We start from the raw sequence: 18,680 nt of genomic DNA, 5'->3' as shown, positions 1-18,680 counted from the left end.
ACTTGGCCTCTCAGGTGTCCCCAAATGCAATAACTACCTTACCTCAAGATACTGCTTCCTCTATTCAAGGGTTCTTGACCAGGGTTCAAAGTCACACAGGGGGAGGGTGCCTGGATAGGCTTAAAGGTTGCTGTGCCTATTTGCATAGTAATACTTTTCTGGGGAGATGTTCCACAGCTATTTAACAGATCACTAAAAGGGTCTCCAACCCAAGAAAATTTTTGAATTCTGTTTCTTCTGATCTCTCTTTCTGACTTCATTTTTTATTGCCATGCTACATATGGACTTTTGTTATAAGCTGCTTCAAATCCTCTTATGTATATATTCATTGGAAAACAAATTAATAACCAAATAAATCATTCTAAATTTATATGAAGGGCATTTGAACTTTCTTTGAGGATTCAGAAGGTACCAGATTCACCACTATGGATTTTGATGACCATTTTCCACTGTTGAAGCAAGAAGGCACAACTGGATTAGATTAAATATGTACTTAAGACTAGCAAGCTCTTGCAGAGCTTTATTATTCACTCCCTGGTATTAGTTGTTTACCTGTCATGTGTCACTCTCCTAAGTGTCAATAATAGATGGGGGGGAATCTGCATTAGCTCAACTTTCTGGGTCATGCTAAATTATGGTAATCCTCTCTGGATTAAATGTAATTTTAATATTTATTGCTTTATAATCTTTAATGAATTTGATACTATTCCTTTCAATGGATTGCCTGTGACACTGTTCCCAGGCATTAACAAATACAAAAACCTGAGGATAATTTAAAAAGATTCTTAAATAGTCTAGTTTATTCCCCTAATACTACGATGCACAGCAAATGTTTTTGAATTAACAAATTTGGCTTAGCAAAGTAGCTTCAACCTCTATAATTACTTACTTTAAAAAAAACCCTTTTGGAATGTTTTTTTTCCAATTTGTTCCCTAAATCCCTTTAGTTGCTTCCTTTAAATGATCTGTTGTACAATCTCGCTTTTACAGTATTAACAGTCTGGTTTGGCCCATTAGTAACAGGACATAGTTGGTATTGAAGATAATCAAAATATCTGCTCCTGAGACACAATGATCATGCTCAAAGGCAGTTGAAGACATTTAACTGCATTCACAATTAGCTTTATCATACAGACCTTGAGAGTATACTGAGAATTCATTTCCTTCTAAGTACTACTACTTGAGCAAAATGTATTTGATTTAATAGATTCATAATTCCTTTTTCTCTGTTCCCTTGTTTAGCTAGTAAAAAGGAAGTATTTAGTTAAAAGGTGGTCAATAGGCAGAAAACAGATCTGCAGTAATGAGGAAAACAATTTCTGTATGTTATCTCCTTTATTCTTTTCCTTTAGTATTCACAATACAGAGTTACAATATAAGGTATTTCAAGAAACCAGAGGGAGTCTTCCTCAAAAGTAGACAAAGGGGGGCAGCCCGGGTAGCTCAGCAGTTTAGCCCCACCTTCAGCCCAGGGCCTGATCCTGGGGGCCCGGGATTGAGTCCCTTGTCATGCTCCCTGCATGGAGCCTGCTTCTCCCTCTGCTTGTGTCTCTGCCTCTCTCAATCTCTGTCTCCCATGAATAAATAAATAAAATCTTTAAAAAAAGGTAGGCAAAGGGTATGATACCAAGGATCTATGAAGGCCCATCTGCCACCAAATATTTTGCCACACTGATGTTTCATGAGTAGAAATCCATTCCTATGAGTTAAGGCATTGTATTCTTATATCAAGAGAGTATTGGACCCTACTAGATCTCAACATAATAGTATGACTTGTTTCTCTTAGATTGCTATTCCTAGGGAAATAAGCCAAGAGCAGGGCAAGAGGGGAGAGAATATGATATAGCACAGCCATTTTTTAGATTTGGGAACGGTGAAGCAACTAAGAAGGATGTACTATATTAAGAGACCTGGGAAGTCAGGTGGCAAGGCAGCATGAAGGAACTGAAACTGTGAGGTTAAAGGAGAAGCATCAAAAGGTGTGAGAGGGTCACAAAAAGGCACGAAGAGGAGAAGGGTCACATAGAATTCAATTAGCCAAGGTCATTGCAGGAATCAAAGATGGTGCCACCAGAAGTCATCAGTGCAAGTCATGTTTCTATCATGAGAATGAGTTTGCAATAATATGCCTCACTTTCAGGGCCCCTCACATGTTGACACTCTATACATATTTGGCAAATAGGGATCTGTCATGCAGCTGACAAAGGTGCAGACTATGGCCAGGTTGGGGACTTAGCGGAACTGAGTAGCACACAGAGGAAGCCAACCTGCAAGCTTAATCTCATCAGCACAAGTCTATAATCCAGAGTGTTCAGGCCCATTCTGTTTACAACTCCAGTCAAACCTGTTTAAGTTGGCCCTGACAGGGTTCCTGAGAAAAGCAGTTTCTGGACAGACCAGCTTCTCCCACAGGTGAGTTGAGAACTGGGTTTCATTGACCATCCCCAAGTATAAATAGAGGCACTACAAGAAAAAAAAAAAAAAAACAGTTTTCCCTCCCAAACAGTGAAATTCTACATATGGATTGAAACTTGCTACAGCATCAGCTCATCAAAAGTATAAGTGCTTTATCTGATACGTCATTTGCAAATATCTTCTCCCATTCTGTAGGTTGTCTTTTAGTTTTGTTGACTGTATCCTTTGCTGTGCAAAAGCTTCTTATCTTGATGAAGTCCCAATAGTTCATTTTTGCTTTTGTTTCTTTTGCCTTTGTGCATGTATCTTGCAAGAAGTTACTGTGGCCGAGTTCAAAAAGGGTGTTGCCTGTGTTCTCTTCTATGATTTTGATGGACTCTTGTCTCACATTTAGATCTCTCATCCATTTTGAGTTTATCTTTGTGTATGGTGAAAGAGAGTGGTCCAGTTTCATTCTTCTGCATGTGGATGTCCAATTTTCCCAACACCATTTATTGAAGAGACTGTCTTTCTTCCAATGGATAGTCTTTCCTCCTTTATCGAATATTAGATGACCATACATTTCAGGGTCCACTTCTGGGTTTTCTATTCTGTTCCATTGATCTATGTGTCTGTTTTTGTGCCAGTACCACACTGTCTTGATGACCACAGCTTTGTAGTACAACCTGAACTCTGGCATTGTGATGCCCCCAGCTATGGTTTTCTTTTTTAAAATTCCCCTGGCTATTCCGTGTATGTTCTCATTCATTTGGGGAATATAAATAATAGTGAAAGGAATATAAAGGAAGGAAAAAGAAATGTTGGGAAATATCAGGAAGGGAGACAGAACATAAAGACTCCTAACTCTGGGAAACGAACCAGGGGTGGTGGAAGGGGAGGAGGGCGGGTGTTGGAGGGGAATGGGTGACGGGCACTGAGGCGGACACTTGACGGGATGAGCACTGGGTGTTTTTCTGTATGTTGGTAAATTGAACACCAATAAAAATTAATTTAAAAAAAAGTATAAGTGAGTGCTGCCTGTTCTCTGCTTCTTAATAACTCTATATGGTTATAAATATTCCTGCCATTCCATTAGAAAATACCTCCTATTTCTAAATTATCCATTTTCTGTTCACTCATAAGTCTTATGAATAGCTTGAGTATTCAAGAATCAATTAAATACTTGATTTGCTATTGTATTTATACAATATTTAAAAACTATTTCTTTAGATTCTCATCTCTACTACCTTGATTTACATTTCTGTAAGGCTCACAAAGTTATTACTCTCGGTTTAGTCTTTTTGGCAGAAATGCTTTAATATCTGAGCTATCCAAAACAATTATAATGGAGCAAAAAAAAAAAGCTACTTCTTTAAAACCTAGGTCATAGGGCGCATAGGTGGCTCAGTCACTTAAGCCTCCAAGTCTTGGTTTCTGCTCAGGTCATGATCTCAGGATCCTGGGATGGAGCCCCAGGTCAGGCACCCTGCTCAGTGGGGAGTCTGCTGCTCTGCCTCTCTCTGGCCCTCCTCCCAGCTTGAGCGTGCTTTCTCTCTAAAATAAATAAAAATAAATATTTAAAATTTGTTTTAAAAAACCCAGGTCTCTATTTTAATCATTTTCATTCCAATCTGCCAAACAGATGTTTTTAGGGGTCCCAACATGAAGATTCAAATAGAAAAAAAAAGAGATGATGTTTATGAGCACATAAGGGACATACCAGTGTCCATGCAATTTATTTTGCCAAGAGGAGATTCCTAGGGGTAAAATCTAATACAATCCCATGAGAAGTGCCTTGGGTGACAAAAGAAAACCTATTTAGCCTCTTTATAGAAAAGCCTTGGTTTTCTCCTCAATACAACCAGGAGAGGGAAACATACTACACCTACCTGCTGTGAAAACGAAGCTCTGAGAAAAGTTTATAAATTACTAAAAGAGGATAAGATGTTGTTATCAACAATAATTAGATTATTTTAGAAAAAAAGTATTGTGTACAGTAATTTTTATTGGGGGTAGGATACGTAACTATGTGTAGAATTGCCAATTCTGGATTTTTTCCCCCAAATTAGAAATCTGTTTAGGTAAAATGGCTAATTAGCATAGGAGAAAATATGCAAGCTGCAGATATCTTAATGACATTCATTACAACTTAAGCCTCAGATGTACATTTGTTACTAGCTTATTATGTGTTTGTGATTAATAAATTCATTTGTTAAATGTTTTCCAAATGTTTTCCAATTTGTTTGACAAATTCATTTGTCATTTGTTTTCCTTTTTGCCAACTATATCCATTTCATTTTTACAGCCAGCTCTCCTGTTTGTGATCAACAGGGCAATTGTTGGGGGCAATTCATCAAATTACCACTAGAGGGGGAGCTGTCCAAGTTTTTTGTGTAGCACTTAACATTTCCCCACCTAAACTCTAGAACTAAAAAAACTGCTATCTGCCAACCACTGGTTGTTGGGGAGGGATCACAGCACACCTGGGGATGCACCACTGTGGGTGACAGAGGGAGCCAAAAGTTGAGCATGCAGCTGAGTTCTTCCTCAACCTGGGTAATCAGGTTAGACACAGCAGGTGGATGACCCTGCACATAAAGGTGCAACAGCAGCTACTGGCATTCATTGAGCCTTAGTACAGAACAGCTGGGTACTGTGATAGGTGCTTTGCATGTATTTTTCTCATTTTACTATCCTGTTAACTCTGGGACCTAGGGACTCTTATCATTCCCATTTTACTAAGGAGGAAAAAAAAAAAAAACCTCAGTTCAAATGACTTGCTCAAGGTCATGCAAGTTGTGGTGGTAGTGTGGATCCCAACACAGGTGAGTTTGACTCCAGAACTTATGTTCTTACATGCTGTGTGTTTTACATATTGCCTCCTATACTCCCATACCAGCTCATGAGCCATTAAAATATTAAAATTTGCTTGATGCTATCAAAATTGTTGTATGTATTCCAAAGAGCACATGCCTGTCCAGTACAGTAGACCTTTCTAGCTGAATGATAATGTACCCCCAAATAATAACCATTGTGGGAATAATAACCATAAAATAATGTATGCCAATTATTTATCTATAAATTACACACAGTACTTATAGAGTAATGAATTCTTAATAATTTGTGTATTTTATTTAACCTCTGAAGATCAGATCTAAAACTAGGATCGATTTTATCTGACCCATACTGATTTAAAATTAAATATCTAGGGATGATCAACCAATCCCTAAAATCATAATCTAGGAATAGAGTTGTGTTTATCTTTTTTAATATTTTATTTATTTCTTTTAGAGAGAGGGGAGAGGTTGAGCAGGAGTGAGGGGAGGAGCAGAGGGAGAAGCAGACTCCTCCATGATCATGGAGCCTAATGGGAGGCTCGATCCCAGGACCCTCGGATCATGACCTAAGCTGAGGGCAGATGCTTAATCGACTGAGCCACCCAAGTGCTCAGTCGATTAAGTTGAGTTGAGTTTATCTTAACATTTGTATTTATGTATTATACATACATGTATATCTTAACATTTGATATACATTTAATGTATATCTTAACATTTGTATTTAACATTTAATGTATATCTTATGTACATCTTATGTATATCTTATGTACATTTATGTACATAATGTATATCTTATATACATCTTATGTATATCTTATGTACATTTAATGTATATCTTATGTACATCTAATAATAATAATGTATATCTAATGTACATCTTAATGTAACATTAACATTTAATGTATATCTTAACATTTGTATTTATGTGTTATAATTTTCAACACAGTGTTCTTATTTTTATTTCTAACATTTTAACACAGGAGTTAAATGCTTTCTATTTCTCTCTCAGCTCCCCCAAACATGGACCTAAAAACAAGTTTCTTTGCATTTATACTCATCATGGTGAACACTTATCTGCCTCAAGTGGGCAGCTCCAAACACAAGAAGTGAAGGTCTCCAAGAAGTAAATGGCCTGTGCCCTTTCTGCTGGACGCAAGCCTCCTTGCCTCCAGCCTGGGAATATGGACAGAGCTGTCTCATTATTTTTTAAATAAAGTTCTGTCAGTAGAAAAAAATATTTAAAAAACTTTCATCTGTGCATCAGTATCTATCAATAGAGAAAACATCCCCCACCCCAGCTCTATATATACAATGAATGATTATCGCTTCAAGTTTTAAAAAGCATTTCTATACTTTTTATGAATTGGATTATATGCTTTCCTTTCACACTTTTACCCCCTGCCATTTGTCAATAGGGAAGTTCTGCCTAAATGAAGTCTTTCATCTCATTTCAACCTAGTTATTATGCTTAATAATGGGCTGGCAACCATCTTCATTTCCCTTTCATTACAGGATCTGTGCTATGCTTTGTCAAGATCATTCCTTAGATCTTTACCCGACAAATGAGCCTCAATTACGTTCTGGAGGTGAAGCCACATGAAACACTACAACCAACTCCTCCACTCCTGATTACCTGAGGCCTCATAAGAGCTTCCTTGGGAATTCATTACTAGCCAGGAGCCCTTCTCAGATGCACTGATGTTAATTTGATGGCTGCAGCAGCAAATGAGCCTGTGGGATACAGGATATAAGAACTCCCTGCCAATCCCTCTAGCAGGCTTTCTGCTGCCCCCTCAAATCCAGGATGCTTGGCAGTAAGTTTATCTTCCATGCCAAATCTGCTCCACCTCCCATGTTCACAGCCATCCACATCAAATTCTTTGGAAAACATCCCTGAATCTTGCCTTTCCCTTCCCAATGACCTCCTCCTGCTCCTCCCAAAAAGACAGTAAAGCTCATTGCTTCTGAAAAATTATTGAAATTCTTCCCCCACTCTCCATCCTCATAGATGTGAAAGTCCAGATCCTTCTATCTTGTTCGGACTATTGTGATTCCCTTCTAAAATGATTTTCCAACTTTCCCATTCCAATCTGTTCTTGAAACTGCTACTAAAGTGATCTTTCTGAAGTATATGACCATCCTTTCACTGCTCAAAACCTGCAGTGGCTCCAGGTGTGCAAATTCCTAAGCCTAGCTCCCCTGGCTCATTCTAGACACCTGTCTTTTCTGCCCCTCCCCATAGTTCTTCGCACATCCCATACTTCAATACTCACCTGTCCTGAACATACCATTCACTTCTTTTGCTCTTCCTCCAGTATACCCTTTGCCTCTGTGCCTATCTATTGAGATCCTAATCCTCCAAGATGCAGCTTCAAATGCCACTTCTTCTCTGAAAACAGACTTCATTGCTCCATGTGAATCCATCTCTCACCACGTGTTTGTCTACATATCTCCTCGGTTAGATGGGCGTCTCATTTACTTTCTATTGCTAGGACCAATGTATTGAACATACTAGTCCAATGTATTGAACATAGTAGGCACTCATTAAATCTTTATGGGATGAAACCATGTGGGTTTTTTCCCCCAAATTCACTAATAATCAAAAGTTGTATTTATCAAAGACTTTAGGATTGCCCCTGCTGCTACCCACCACAGAAAGCAGTGATGTGTCCAAATTCTGATAGGAATGTCAGGAGAGGGAGGAGGGGCAAGATGGCAGAAGTGTAGGGTCCCCAAGTCACCTGTCCCCACCAAATTACCTAGATAAACTTCAAATCATCCTGAAAATCTACGAAATCGGCCTGAGATATAAAGAGAGAACACCTGGAATGCGACAGTGAGAAGAGTTCATGCTTCTATCAAGGTAGGAAGATGGGGGGGGGGGATAAAGAAACAAAAGGCATCCAAGGGGGAGGGGTCCCGCGAGGAGCCGGGCTAAGGCCGGGGCGAGTGCCCCCAGGACAGGAAAGCACCGTCCAGGAGAAGCAGGAGCTTCACCAATCTTCCCGGGCGGAAAGGCACTTGCAGGGAGTTAGAGCAGGATCCCAGGAGGAGCGGGGATGCCCCCAGGCTCCCTGGGACACTAACAGACACCTGCACCCCGGGGAGAGCGCACCGAGCTCCCTAAAGGGCTGCAGCGTGCACGGCTGGACCCAGGGCTCCATGGAGAGGAGGGCTGCCCGGCCGGAGCCAAATCCAACAGCGCAGGCCCGGGAGCACAGGGCGCCGGGACACAGCCCAGGATCCGGCCTCCCCCCTCGGGACAGGCAGAGGCCCGGAGGGCCCAGGACAGCAAGGACGCTCCTGCACCAAGCTGAGCATCCAGGCCCCTGCAGACTGAGATCTCTGTAGTTACTGCGGGAGCTGAATCCAGGGCTCCAGAGCTGGCCGCCTCCACTGCACTTGTTCCTCCTGGGGCCTCACAGGGTAAACAACCCGCACTGAGCCTCACAGTGGACTCACAGGATAAACAGCTTAAATATCTTTCCCTGAGCAGCTCCCACAAGTGCTAACACCTGAAAATCAGCACAACAGGCCCCTCCCCCAGAAGACCAGTTAGACTGACAAGTTCCAGGGGAAGTCAAGGGATTTAAGTATACAGAATCAGAAGATACTCCCCCATGGTTTTTTTGTTTTTGTTTTTGTTTTTTGTTTTATGTTGTTGTTGTTGTTGTTGTTGTTTTTTGATTTTTGATTTCTGTTTGCTTCCCCCACCCTTTTTTTCCTTTCTTTTTCTTTCTCTTTTTCTTCTCTTATTTTTCTTTTTTTTCTTCCTTTTTTCTTTTTTCTTTTTCTCTTTTCTTTCCTTCTTTCTCTCTTCTCTTTATCTCCTTTTCCCAATACAACTTGTTTTTGGCCACGCTGCACTGGCAAAATGACTAGAAGGAAAACCTCACCTCAAAAGAAAGAATCAGAAACAGTCCTCTCTCCCACAGAGTTACAAAATCTGGATTACAATTCAATGTCAGAAAGCCAATTCAGAGGCACTATTATAAAGCTACTGGTGGCTCTAGAAAAAAGCATAAAGGACTCAAGAGACTGCATGACTGCAGAATTTAGATCCAATCAGGCAGAAATTAAAAATCAATTGAATGAGATGCAATCCAAACTAGAAGTCCTCATGACGAGGGTTAACGAGGTGGAAGAATGAGTGAGTGACATAGAAGACAAGTTGATGGCAAACAGGGAAACTGAGGAAAAAAGAGACAAGCAATTAAAAGACCATGAAGATAGACTAAGGAAAATAAACGTCAGCCTGAGGAAGAAAAACCTACGTTTAATTGGAGTTCCTGAGGGCGGCGAAAGGGACAGAGGTCCAGAATAAGTATTTGAACAAATCATAGCTGAAAACTTTCCTAATATGGGAAGGGAAACAGGCATTCAGATCCAGGAGATAGAGAGATGGCCCCTAAAATCAATAAAAACCGTTCAACACCTCGACATTTAATAGTGAAGCTTGCAAATTCCAAAGATAAAGAGAAGATCCATAAAGCAGCAAAAGACAAGAAATCCCTGACTTATGGGGAGGAATATTAGGGTAACAGCAGAGCTCTCCACAGAGACCTGGCAGGCCAGAAAGGGCTGGCAGGATATATTCAGGGTCCTAAATGAGATAAACATGCAACCAAGAATACTTTATCCAGCAAGGCTCTCATTCAGAATGGAAGGAGAGATAAAGAGCTTCCAAGACAGGCAGGAACTGAAAGAATATGTGACCTCCAAACCGGCTCTGCAAGAAATTTTAAGGGGGACTCTTAAAATTCCACTTTAAGAACAAGTCCAGTGGAACAATCCACAAAAACAAGGACTGAATAGATATCATGATGACACTAAACTCATACCTTTCAATAGTAACTCTGAATGTGAACAGGTTTAATGACCCCATCAAAAGGCGCAGGGTTTCAGACTGGATAAAAAAGCAGGACCCATCTATTTGCTGTCTACAAGAGACTCATTTGAGACATAAGGACACCTACAGCCTGAAAATAAAAGGTTGGAGAACCATTTACCATTCTAATGGTCCTCAAAAGAAAGCAGGGGTAGCCATCCTCATATCAGATAAACTAACATTTATCCCGAAGACTGTAGTGAGAGATGAAGAGGGACACTATATCATACTTAAAGGATCTATCCAAGAAGAGGACTTAACAATCCTCAATATATATGCCCTGAATGTGGGAGCTGCCAAATATATAAATCAATTAATAACCAAAGTTAAGACATACTTAGATAATAATACACTTATACTTGGTGACTTCAATCTAGCGCTCGATAGGTATTCTAAATTTTTTAATTTTTTTTTAATTTTTTATTTATTTATGATAGTTATAGAGAGAGAGAGAGAGAGAGGCAGAGACACAGCCGGAGGGAGAAGCAGGCTCCATGTACCGGGAGCCTGATGTGGGATTCGATCCCGGGTCTCCAGGATCGCTCCCTGGGCCAAAGGCAGGCGCCAAACCGCTGTGCCACCCAGGGATCCCCTCGATAGGTATTCTAAATACAACATCTCCAAAGAAACGAGAGCTTTATTTTTTTTTTTTTTTTTTTGAAACGAGAGCTTTAAATGATACACTGGACCAGATGGATTTCACAGATATCTGCAGAACTTTACATGCAAACTCAACTGAATACACATTCTTCTCAAGTGAACATGAAACTTTCTCCAGAATAGACCACGTACTGGGTCACAAATTGGGTCTCAACTGATACCAAAAGATTGGGATCATCCCCTGCATATTCTCAGACCATAATGCCTTGAAATTAGAACTAAGTCACAACAAGAAGTTTGGAAGGATTTCAAACACGTGGAGGTTAAGAACCATCCTGCTAAAAGATGAAGAGTCAACCAGGAAATTAAGTAAGAATTGAAAAGATTCATGGAAACTATGAGAATGAAGATACAACCATTCAGAATCTTTGGGATGCAGCAAAAGCAGTCCTGAGGGGGAAATACATAGCAATACAAGCATCCATTCAAAGACTGGAAAGAACTCAAATACAAAAGCTAGCCTTCCATCTAAAGGAGCTGGAGAAAAAGCAGCAAATAGATCCTACACCCAGCAGAAAAAGAGAGTTAATAAAGATTCGAGCAGAACTCAACGAAATCGAGACCAGAAGAACTGTGGAACAGATCAACAGAACCAGGAGTTGGTTCTTTGAAAGAATTAATAAGATAGATAAACCATTAGCCAACCTTATTGAAAAGAAGAGAGAGAAGACTCAAATTAATAAAATCATGAATGAGAAAGGAGACATCACTACCAACACCAAGGAAATGCAAACGATTTTAAAAACATATTATGAACAGCTCTACGCCAATAAATTAGGCAATCTAGAAGAAATGGACACATTCCTGGAAAGCCACAAACTACCAAAACTGGAACAGGAAGAAATAGAAAACCTGAACAGGCCAATAACCAGGGAGGAAATTGAAGCAGTCATCAAAAACCTCCCAGGAGACAAAAGTCCAGGGCCAGATGGCTTCCCAGGGGAATTCTATCAAACGTTTAAAGAAGAATCCATACGTATTCTACTAAAGCTGTTTGGAAAGATAGAAAGAGATGGAGTACGTCCAAATTCGTTCTATGAGGCCAGCATCACCTTAATTCCAAAACCAGACAAAGACCCCAGCAAAAGGGAGAATATAGACCAATATCCCTGAAGAACATGGATGCAAAAATTCTCAACAAGATATTAGCCAATAGGACCCAAAAGTACATTAAGAAAATTATTCACCATGAGCAAGTAGGATTTATCCCAGGGACACAAGGCTGGTTCAACACTCATAAAACAATCAATGTGATTCATCATATCAGCAAGAGAAAAACCAAGAACCATATGATCCTCTCATTAGATGCAGAGAAAGCATTTGACAAAATACAGCATCCATTCCCGATCAAAACTCTTCAGAGTGTAGGGATAGAGGGAACATTCCTCAGCATCTTAAAAGCCATCTACGAAAAGCCCACAGCAAATATCATTCTCAATAGGGAAGCACTGGGAGCCTTTCCCCTAAGATCAGGAACAAGACAGGGATGTCCACTCTCACCACTGCTATTCAACATAGTACTAGAAGTCCTAGCCTCAGCAATCAGTCAATAAAAAGACATTAAAGGCATTCGAATTGGCAAAGAAGAAGTCAAACTCTTCCTCTTTGCCGATGACAGGATACTCTACATAGAAAACCCAAAAGCCTCTGCCCCAAGATTGCTAGAACTCATACAACAATTTGGCAGCGTGGGAGGATAAAAAACCAATGCCCAGGAGTCAGTGGCATTTCTATACACTAACAATGAGACTGAAGAAAGAGAAATTAAGGAGTCAATCCCATTTACAATTGCACCCAAAAGCATAAGATACCTAGGAATAAACCTAACCAAAGAGGTAAAGGATCTATACCCTAAAAACTATAGAACACTTCTGAAAGAAATTGAGGAAGACACAAAGAGATGGAAAAATAGTCCATGCTCATGGATTGGCAGAATTAATATTGTGAAAATCTCAATGTTACCCAAGGTAATTTACACGTTTAATGCAATCCCTATGAAAATAGCATGGATCTTCTTCAGAGTGTTAGAACAAATTATTTTAAGATATGTGTGGGATCAGAAAAGACCCCGAATAGCCAGGGGAATTTTTAAAAAGAAAACCATAGCTGGGGGCCTCACAATGCCAGATTTCAGGTTGTACTACAAAGCTGTGGTCATCAAGACAGTGTGGTACTGGCACAAAAACAGACACATATATTAATGGAACAGAATAGAGAATCCAGAAGTGGACCCTCAACTTTATGGTCAACTAATATTCGATAAAGGACGAAAGACTGTCCACTGGAAGAAAGACAGTCTCTGAAATAAATGGTACTGGGAAAATTGGACATCCACATGCAGGACAATGAAACTAGACCACTCTCTTTCACCATACACAAAGATAACCTCAAAATGGATGAAGGATCTAAATGTGAGACAAGATTCCATCAAAATCCTAGAGGAGAACACAGGCAACACCGTTTTTGAACTCGGCCACAGTATCTCCTTGCAAGATACATCCATGAAGGCAAAAGAAACAAAAGCAAACCTTAACTATTGGGACTTCATCAAGATAAGAAGCTTTTGCACAGCAAAGGATACAGTCAACAAAGCTAAAAGACAACCTACAGAATGGGAGAAGATACTTGCAAATGACGTATCAGATAAAGGGCTAGTTTCCAAGATCTATAAAGAACTTATTCAACTCAACACCAAAGAAACAAACAATCCAATCATGAAATGGGCAAAAGACATGAACAGAAATCTCACAGTGGAAGACATAGACATGGCCAACACGCACATGAGAAAATGCTCTGCATCACTTGCCATCAGGGAACTACAAATCAAAACCACAATGAGATACCACCTCACACCAGTGAGAATGGGGAAAATTAACAAGGTAGGAAACCACAAATGTTGGAGAGGATGCGGAGAATAGGGAATCCTCTTACACTGTTGGTGGGAATGTGAACTGGTGCAGCCACTCTGGAAAACTCTGTGGATGTTCCCCAAAGAGTTTAAAATAGACCTGCCCTATGACCCTGCAATTGCACTGCTGGAGATTTACCCCAAAGATTCAGATGCAATGAAACGCTGGGACACCTGCACCCCGATGTTTCTAGCAGCAATGTCCACAATAGCCAAACTGTGGAAGGAGCCTTGGTGTCCACCGAGAGATGAATGGATAAAGAAGATGTGGTTTATGTATACAATGGAATATTTCTTAGCCATTAGAAATGACAAATACCCACCATTTGCTTCAACGTGGATGGAACTGGAGGGTATTATGCTGAGTGAAATAAGTCAATCGGAAAAGGACATGCATTATATGTTCTCATTCATTTGGGGAATATAAATAATAGTGAAAGGGAATAAAAGGGAAGGGAGAAGAAATGGGTAGGAAATATCAGAAAGGGAGACAGAACATAAAGACTCCTAACTCTGGGAAACGAACTAGGGGTGGTCGAAGGGGAGGAGGGCGGGTGGTGGGGGTGAATGTGTGATGGGCACTGACGGGGGCACTTGACGGGATGAACACTGGGTGTTATTCTGTATGTTGGCAAATTGAACACCAATAAAAAATAAATTTATTATTAAAAAAAAGGAATGTCAGGAGACAGTCTCCAATGTCCAAAATGTGTTGACAAGAACAAATGACTGCCACCTTTCCATTAGCCAGCATCACTAGCAACAGGAATAACAAGCTCTATGCCAAATTCCTGCTCCAGAATTCATAATTCCTTGGTAAGTCAGCTAAAATCGCCAAGTCTACCACCCAAGCTCTTCCAAATTAGGCTATACCCTGTCAAAATGCGTGGCTGTTGACAGGCTGATCTCCTCCTCCTAGTCCTACCCTAGCCTTCCTTGTAAGGGAACAGCAGGCCCTTACCCATTCAGCTCTTTCCTGTCTGTGCCCTCATACCATTTCTCCCACCTTCCACACCTTCCCAACCAAATTTTAGTCATGCTCTGAGTTTGTTTTACCTAGGTGTCAAGCTGGGAGTGGCATCCTGGTTTTCCTGCCATATTGATTGGCACATTAGTCAATGTCACTCTGCTCATGGAATTTCTTCCCTTTTTCATTTCTTCGCTCTAGCGCCTCCTGGACCAGACACTTAGTAGGTCTTACTGAATGTGTTTTTCTATATTCTCATTCCATGATATCTTGCACAATTTAGTGCTAGTAGAGTGAACTTCTTGGTTAATTAATTTTTACATTAGCTGGAGGTTAACCTTTGGATTGTTGAAAATCTTTTCTAAGACATCCAAATCCACTTTCTATTTTAGTAAGTAAAGAATCATGATGAGACTGAAATCTTTCTGAATTGACTGAGGATTTGTCAGGCCCTTGGGGCTGTCACCCTACACCCGTCATTTCTGAAAAGTTATTGAAACAATAACTTTGGGCAATATAAGAAAAGGGCATAATAGAGTGAAGTGATCAATCCTGGGTTCTCAGTCCACCTCTAGATTTCAGAAAACCTGGGTTCTGCCTCTGCCTCTTTAAAAAGCTTTACATGACATCTGAGAAAGTCCGTTTCTACTCTGAGAAGAAATGGAGGCATTACACTAGACAAGCTCTGACCAAGCAGATTATCTGATGGTGAGGTCTTTGGTCAAGAAGACAATCTGCATATGTGCTAAACTGGAAAATCTCCCCCTGGCAATCTTTTTGATTGTTTCCCTTCATTTCAAAACCACAGAGAACAAAAGAGAATAATACAAATTCCCATGATTTTTACCATCCAAATTTAATAATGTTAACTTTTTCCCTATTTGCTTTCAGTAGCTTTGTTTTATTAAAGAAATAAAGTATTGATGATATAGCTAATGTCCCCTTTAACCACCATACACAGTCCCATCCTTACCTCAAATCCCTGTCTGGACATAACCACTATTCCTTCCAACTTTTAGGTTCTTGCACACATAAATGGGTAGGCTGAAGAAAAGTTACTGTGATGACTAAAAGTTTGTCTTACAACAGAGAGTAGAGGTGGGAATAAAAGCCAGTGAACTGAGGGTTCTTGTGATGCGAGTTCCAGTCAACTAAGGTCTAAAAGAGCATGGTTAGAAGTGTGCAAAAACCCCATAGATGCGCACACTGCAACTCTCACACGCAAAGCCCTAGTGCAGGCAAATCTGAGTCTACAAGCATTTTCTGCCCAAAGTTAGTCGCTTCCATGCCATGTACTGCCACACAGATTTCAGGACGAGACTTCTTTTTTTTTTAATTTTTATTTATTTATGATAGTCATACAGAGAGAGAGAGAGGCAGAGACACAGGCAGAGGGAGAAGCAGGCTCCATGCACCGGGAGCCCGACGTGGGATTCGATCCGGGGTCTCCAGGATCGCGCCCTGGGCCAAAGGCAGGCGCCAAACCGCTGCACCACCCAGGGATCCCCAGGACGAGACTTCTGACACTGTCGAAGTTCTCCTCCATTATGGGAGGGTTCTGATTCATGGCAGAGACACAACTGCTACTCATCAAATAGCAAGGTTCTAAAAGTTACAAGCAGAGCCCACATCTTCAATTCTACACTTGGCTGCCCCTATTGCAAATCAAATTCCGTGTCAACTAGGAAACGGAGACTCCAAAGTAAGTGCTGTTTAGGGCTTACTCATCTTCTTTAGATAACTTATTTCCTTCTCCATTTCCAAGTTTAGCACATCATTCAACTATCATAAACCCCTCATTCCTGTGGAGCTAACTAAATAATGGAATCCCTCTGCAGGCTCCATCAGGAGGCTGTGAGGATTAAATATATCAGTGCGTTTCAAGTGCTTAGATCAGTGCCTGGCACACAGACAATACTCAGCAAGTCTTTTCTATTACTATTTGGACTACTACTACTATTCCTATTAACTACATATCTAGCTTATTCTTCTACTGTACTTCCCAAGCATTTACATGCGACAATACACATTATTTCAATAAAAACTGTCTTTTATATCATCTTTATATTAAACCTAATGTAATTTAGGTTATATTAAATTGATTTTTTTCAATTTTGGAGCAGAGGTAAGTCATATTACCTATAAATTTCATTTCAGGACAGTGAAGGGCCATTATGAAATATTTCCACATGATATATGTGTTTTCATATTAATTACATATGATAGTATAGAGTAATATGTGTACACTTATATATGGTGCATGCTATATTATAAAAACTGTTACAATATTAAAGATTGCATATATTTATATTTTATAAATTACATATAAATGTACAGACTGCATATCATACTTGTAGTTTATAAATCTGCAAATTTTATATAACATTTATCTTATATTTATGTAACCATAATGTATACTTATAGAATAAAATAGTTATAACTAAATGTATTTATAATTGTAAGTTGACTATAACTGAATCATGAAATTTCTGTTTTTATAAATCAAAAGGTTAAATACTGACAATTTAATGATTCATCCTAATATATGTCTTATATAAAATATCATATATTTAAATAAACATTTATCAGATAAAGTTGTAACTATCCTACAAAAGAAGAGTAGGGCTAAATAAAGTTGAGACTTCCGTGTTAGTCGGTCAATATTTATTTTTATTATTTGTCAACACAAATTGGTCTGTGCTAGGGCCCTTCCGGTAATTTATAAAACCAGCAGAGCTTCTCCTAGCTTCCAGGCCTTTGCAATGGCTGTGCCCTATGTCTAGTACATCGTTCCCTCAGATACCTACTCAGCAAACTGGCTGCCAACATCTTTCATGTATCTGTTTAAATCAGTTGGGGGTCCCGGGAGCAATTACTGGTTCCAGGACTGGCCAAAGGGAAGGGTGGTTTGATAATCGCCGCCCATTCACATCAGCTCCAGGAGCATCTGCCAGACCCTGAATACTTTCCTTCCTTACCCCATACCCCAAGCGCATCTGATCCCCATCCACTCGTAACGTGTACATGGTCCGCACTGTGAATGCCAGGCTCATCCAGATCCGTGACTAGCAAAGGCGAGAAAGGAAGGGGGAAGCAGTTTCTCCCCTCGGCTGCCCCCAGCGGTAGCTCTGCCTGGTTCCCCCGCCTTTCCGGCTCCTCTTCTCCTGGCCTGGGGGCGACCGCAGCCCTGGGGCACCTGGAGTGCGGGTCGGCTCATGTGGCCTCGAGGAGGAAATGTCCACGACACTGGCCTGGTGGAGCGCCTCTCCTTAGCGACCTCTAGAAGGTAGCACGTCCTGGGGAGAGTTTGCAGAGGAAGGCTGTGGGCTGAGGGGACGCGGGCCGGGAAGCCAGTTCCTGGGCTGGGGGTGGGGAGACGGATCCCCGCGTGCAGCATAAGTACCTGTTGCAGGGATGAGGTCAAGACGTTGCTCAAGGGGGCGCCATCCATTGCGGAACTGGCCCTGGCCCTCCGCACCAGGGAAATGGCCCCGTTCAGACCACTGCCTGCATAGGGTCTGCATCTGCATCGCGTTAGCGCCATAGGAACAATTTCACTAGCCCGGGTGCTGGCCTCGCCGCCTCCTGTCTCGGAAGTGGGTATGGTTATAGGACGTTCTGTAATGTTACTATGTGCAGCTAGGTTAACATTAAAGAACTAATATATGTCCCTGGGCCCAGGTACTGACTGTCCCCGTGGTAAAGGGGGCATAATTATAGCATACCCATAATATTGTCTGTAGTTAAATGACTATTATAATGTTATAATATTAGTTAACCAGGAAGCACCACAAGGAAGACTTGTGCTATGCTTTGCCTTTCACTGGGGATACGTTAATTGGGGATAATCATTGTCCTCCATTATTTGTGCTTACGTTATTATTGATTATAGTATTTATTTCACCTTTATCGTATCCATTATTATAAAGTGATTGTATCATTAATCATTATTATAATGGATACCACAATTGTATTGTTATTATGTATGCCACAATTGTATTATTTATTGCAAATGCTATAGTAAGT

General features: G+C 40.5%; 1 protein-coding gene across 1 annotated transcript in view; it reads right to left on the bottom strand.

Moving 5' to 3' along the window:
* Nucleotides 1-17,680, bottom strand: part of IL1RAPL2 (interleukin 1 receptor accessory protein like 2) — a 646,721-nt gene extending 629,041 nt beyond the window's left edge. The window contains exons 1-2 of the mRNA XM_041740456.1: nucleotides 17,633-17,680; nucleotides 413-449 (exon numbers count right to left, since the gene is read on the bottom strand). Coding sequence (XP_041596390.1) covers nucleotides 413-449; nucleotides 17,633-17,680 — 85 coding nt within the window. The remainder of the gene's footprint in view (nucleotides 1-412; nucleotides 450-17,632) is intronic.
* Nucleotides 17,681-18,680: the final 1,000 nt, after the last annotated feature.

This window comes from Vulpes lagopus, chromosome X (assembly GCF_018345385.1).
Source record: "Vulpes lagopus strain Blue_001 chromosome X, ASM1834538v1, whole genome shotgun sequence".
NCBI classification, from domain to species: domain Eukaryota; kingdom Metazoa; phylum Chordata; class Mammalia; order Carnivora; family Canidae; genus Vulpes; species Vulpes lagopus.
Note: the sequence above shows the minus strand (reverse complement) of the source record. Positions and strands in the feature narration are given on the sequence as shown.